At 67.0% G+C, this 4,733-nt stretch overlaps 1 protein-coding gene across 1 annotated transcript; it reads left to right on the forward strand.

Moving 5' to 3' along the window:
* The first annotated feature begins 277 nt into the window (after positions 1-277).
* On the forward strand, positions 278-3,665 carry LOC128899829 (ly6/PLAUR domain-containing protein 3-like). The gene is made up of 5 exons (XM_054179537.1): positions 278-317; positions 1,169-1,345; positions 2,028-2,168; positions 3,161-3,416; positions 3,470-3,665. Exons 1-5 carry the CDS (start codon positions 278-280, stop codon positions 3,663-3,665), a joined length of 810 nt encoding a protein of 269 aa, XP_054035512.1.
* Positions 3,666-4,733: the final 1,068 nt, after the last annotated feature.

The raw sequence follows: 4,733 nt of genomic DNA on the forward strand, positions 1-4,733 counted from the left end.
GGTCCCTATGGGTTGCTGTAGGCCCCTTTGGGTCGCTATGGGTCACTATAGGTCACCATGGGTCCCTATGGGTCGCTGTAGGCCCCTTTGGGTCGCTATGGGTCACTATAGGTCACCATGGGTCCCTATGGGTCGCTGTAGGCCCCTTTGGGTCGCTATGGGTCACTATAGGTCGCCATGGGTCCCTATGGGTCACTGTAGCCCCTTTTGGGTCGCTATGGGTCACTATAGGTCACCATGGGTCCCTATGGGTTGCTGTAGGCCCCTTTGGGTCGCTATGGGTCACTATAGGTCGCCATGGGTCCCTATGGGTCGCTGTAGGTCCCTATGAGTGGCTATGGGTCACTATAGGTCACCATGGGTCCCTATGGGTCGCTGTAGGTCCCTATGAGTGGCTATGGGTCACTATAGGTCACCATGGGTCCCTATGGGTCACTGTAGGTCCCTATGGGTCACTATAGGTCGCCATGGGTCACTATGGGTCGCTGTAGGTCCCTTTGGGTCGCTATGGGTCACTATAGGTCACCATGGGTCCCTATGGGTCGCTGTAGGTCCCTATGGGTCACTATAGGTCGCCATGGGTCACTATGGGTCGCTGTAGGTCCCTTTGGGTCGCTATGGGTCACTATAGGTCACCATGGGTCCCTATGGGTCGCTGTAGGCCCCTTTGGGTCGCTATGGGTCACTATAGGTCGCCATGGGTCCCTATGGGTCGCTGTAGGCCCCTTTGGGTCGCTATGGGTCACTATAGGTCGCCATGGGTCCCTATGGGTCACTGTAGGCCCCTTTGGGTCGCTATGGGTCACTATAGGTCACCATGGGTCCCTATGGGTTGCTGTAGGCCCCTTTGGGTCGCTATGGGTCACTATAGGTCGCCATGGGTCCCTATGGGTCGCTGTAGGTCCCTATGAGTGGCTATGGGTCACTATAGGTCACCATGGGTCCCTATGGGTCGCTGTAGGTCCCTATGAGTGGCTATGGGTCACTATAGGTCACCATGGGTCCCTATGGGTCGCTGTAGGTCCCTATGAGTGGCTATGGGTCACTATAGGTCACCATGGGTCCCTATGGGTCGCTGTAGGCCCCTTTGGGTCGCTATGGGTCTGATCTTTTCCCTCCCCCCTTCTCCTCCTCCCCCCCCCCCCCCCCCCCGACCCCCTCCCCTCAGGTCACGGGCGGCTCGCGCTGGGGGGGCGGGGCTGCTCGCGGGGCGTGGGCGGGGCCTCGTCGCGGGCCCTCCCCCTGGGCGGCCTGGCCCTCTTCGTGCAGCGGCGGCAGTGCGAGGAGGGGAGGGGCTGCAACCGGGAGCTGCCCCTCGGCACCGACAGCGCCCTGCCCCTGCCCGGTACCGCTGGGGGCGCTGCCAGGCCGCTGGCAGCCACGGGGAGGGCACGGGGAGGGCACGGGGAGGGACTCTGAGGGCACTGGGAGGGAGTGGGAGTGGACTGGGAGGGAGTGGGAGGGACTGGGAGGGAGTGGGAGGAGACTGGGAGGGGACTGGGATGGACTGGGAGAGGACTGGGAGGAGATTGAGAGGGACTCTAAGGAGACTGGAAAGGAGTGGGAGGGACTGGGAGGCACTGGGAGGGACTGGGAGGCACTAGGAGGTGACTGCAAGGGGACTGGGAGGGAGTGGGAGGGACTGGGAGGGTGACTGCAAGGGGACTGGGAGGGAGTGGGAGGGACTGGGATGGACTGGGAGGGGATTGAGAGGGACTCTAAGGGCACTGGGAGGGAGTGGGGAGTGGACTGGGAGGGGTACTGGGAGGCACTGGGAGGTGACTGCAAGGGGAACTGGGACGGACTGGGAGGGGATTGGGAGGATCTGGAGGTGACTGCAAGGGGACTGGGACGGACTGGGAGGGGATTGGGAGGGACTGGGAGGTGACTGGAAGGGACTGGAGGGACTGGGAGGGGATTGGGAGGGACTGGGAGGGGCCAGGGAGTGGCACGCTCGGGGTGGGGGGGGGGGGGGGGGGCAGTGCCCTGGTTCCTGCTGGTCCATGCTGGTCTGTACTGGTCCGCAGCAGACAATGGCAGCTCCCAGGCCCCCAATGGGCTGCGCTGCTTCGGCTGCCCCCAGGAGGGGCCCTGCCAGCCGACCACCATCGTCTCCTGCTACGGAGACCTCCGCGGCTGCTTCCACGGCAACCTCAGCCTCAGCCTGGGTCTGCCCCGCCGCGGCACCGGGAGGGGCGGGGAGGGGAGTGGGAGGGGCTGGGAGGGGATTGGGAGGGAGTGGGAAGGGATTGGGAGGGACTGGGAGGGCTTGGGACGGATTGGGAGGGTGCTGGGAGGGGATTGGGAGGGTTGGGAAGGGCTTGGAGGGACTGGGAGGGGTTGGGAATTGATTGGAAGGGACTGGGAAGGGATTGGGAGGGACTGGGAGGGGTTGGGAAGGGATTGGGAGAGACTGGGAGGGATTGGGAGGGGCTGGGAGGGGTTCGGGAGGGACTGGGAGGGGTTGGGAAGAGATTGGGAGGGACTGGGAGGGGTTGGGAATTGATTGGAAGGGACTGGGAAGGGATTGGGAGGGACTGGGAGGGGTTCGGGAGGGGCTTGGGAGGGGCTGGGAGGGGTTGGGAAGGGATTGGGAGGGACTGGGAGGGATTGGGAGGGACTGGAGGGGTTCGGGAGGTGCTGGGAAGGGATTGTGGAGGGGGATTGGGAGGGGCTGGGAAGGGATTGGGAGGGACTGGGAGGCAATGGGAGGGGACTGGGAGGCAATGGGAGGGACTGGGAGCTATTGGGAGGGACTGGGAGGGGTTGGGAAGAGATTGGGAGGGGCTGGGAGCGGGTTGGGAAGAGATTGGAAGGACTGGGAAGGGATTGGGAGGACTGGGAGGGGTTCGGGAAGGGGGCTTGGGAGGTGGTTGGGAAGGGATTGGGAGGAACTGGGAGGGGATTGGGAGGGGCTGGGAGGGACTGAGAGGGGTTCGGGAGGGGCTGGGAAGGATTGGGAGGGGCTAGGAAGGGATTGGGAGGGACTGGGAGGGGACTGGGAGGGGATTGGGAGGGGCTGGGAAGGGATTGGGAGTGGCTGGGAGGGGTTGGGAGGGACTGGGAAGGGATCGGGAGGGGCTGGGAGGGGATTGGGAGGGGCTGGGAAGGGATCGGGAGGGGCTGGGAGGGGCCTGACGTCCCCCCCGCCGGCCCGCAGGCGGCGCCACGGTGTGGCGGGAGGTGCGGGGCTGCACGCGGGACCCCACGTGCCGGGGGGAGCGGCGCGGGGACGAGGTGGTGACGCTGATTGGCTCCTGCTGCGGGGAGGACCTCTGCAACCGCCACCTGCTCGGCCCCGCCTTCTTCGACCCTGATTGGCCGCGCCTGGAGCTCCTCCCCCACGGCCACGCCCCGCACAACGCCTCCAAGGCGGCCGGGGCCCCGCCCCCACCCCGCCGGGGGGATCGGGCGGGGTCGGCGCCACGCCCGAGGTGGCCGCCGGCACCGCCCCCGCCCCTCGCGGGAGATCGGGCGGGGTCAACGCCACATCCAAGATGGCCGCCGGCACCGCCCGCGCGCCCGGCGGCGCGGAGGTCACACCCAAGATGGCCGCCGGCGCCACCCCCACCCCTCCGGGAGACCTCAAGGGAGTCGGCGCCACACCCAAGATGGCCGCCGAGAGGGGCAAGGCGGACGTCCCGGCGGCCGGGGGCGGCGGGTGACGTCACGAGGGCGGCGGTGACGTCACGGAGGGCGGCTCCGACCCCAGGCGGCCGCCAGGGACAGGATGGCCGCGGGGCGCTCGGCCGCGGGGCGCCCCCTGGAGGGCAAGCAGGGAACCAAGGGCCCCGTGGGGAGCAGCCAGAGCTGGGCGGGGCCGGGCTGGCTCCTCCCCTTCCTGCTCCTGCTCCTCCTCTAAGGGGAGGGGCCGGGAGGTGTCCACGCCCCCCGGAAGTGGGTCCTGACCACACCCACCCCACCCCGTGGGGAAATAAAGGGATGCAGTGGAACCAGTGACACCCACAGCCTCCCAGTCTCCCTTCAGTCCCCTCCCAGTGCCTCCCAGTATCCCTTCAGTGCCCTCCCAGTGCCTCCCAGTCTCCCTTCAGTCCCCTCCCAGTAGCTCCCAGTATCCCTTCAGTGCCCTCCCAGTGCCTCCCAGTAGCTCCCAGTATCCCTTCAGTCCCCTCCCAGTGCCTCCCAGTCTCCCTTCAGTCCCCTCCCAGTGCCTCCCAGTATCCCTTCAGTGCCCTCCCAGTGCCTCCCAGTAGGTCCCAGTATCCCTTCAGTCCCCTCCCAGTGCCTCCCAGTTACCCTCCACTCCCCTCCCAGTGCCTCCCAGTTACCCTCCACTCCCCTCCCAGTGCCTCCCACTCCCCTCCCAGTGCCTCCCAGTTACCCTTCACTCCCCTCCCAGTGCCTCCCAGTAGCTCCCAGTATCCCTTCACTCCCCTCCCAGTGCTCCCAGTAGCCCCCAGTATCCCCTCTGTCCCCTCCCAGTGCCTCCCAGTAGCTACCAGTATCCCCTGTCCCCTCCCAGTAGCTACCAGTATCCCCTCTGTCCCCTCCCAGTGCCTCCCAGTGCCTCCCAGTATCCCTTCAGTGCCTCCCAGTGCCTCCCAGTCTCCCCTCCGTCCCCTCCCAGCGCCGCTCCTTCCCTCGCGCGTGCCCGCTGCGGGTGGGCGTGGCCGATGTCCGGAGGGCGTGGCCGCGGCTGCGTCCTCGCGTCATCTCCCGGCGGGTTTGCGGGCGGAGCTTGGGGGGGAGGGCGAGGGGGCGGAGCCGCTCGG

Source organism: Dryobates pubescens, unplaced genomic scaffold, assembly GCF_014839835.1.
Source record: "Dryobates pubescens isolate bDryPub1 unplaced genomic scaffold, bDryPub1.pri scaffold_77_arrow_ctg1, whole genome shotgun sequence".
Lineage (NCBI taxonomy): Eukaryota > Metazoa > Chordata > Aves > Piciformes > Picidae > Dryobates > Dryobates pubescens.

Excerpts from the sequence above, each read along its gene's own strand:
- LOC128899829 (XM_054179537.1), top strand. The coding sequence starts at position 278 with ATGGGTCACTATAGGTCGCCATGGGTCCCTATGGGTCGCT. Across the intron at positions 1,346-2,027 it reads CAGCGCCCTGCCCCTGCCCG|CAGACAATGGCAGCTCCCAG; the intron begins GTACCGCTGGGG and ends ACTGGTCCGCAG. Across the intron at positions 2,169-3,160 it reads CAACCTCAGCCTCAGCCTGG|GCGGCGCCACGGTGTGGCGG; the intron begins GTCTGCCCCGCC and ends GCCGGCCCGCAG.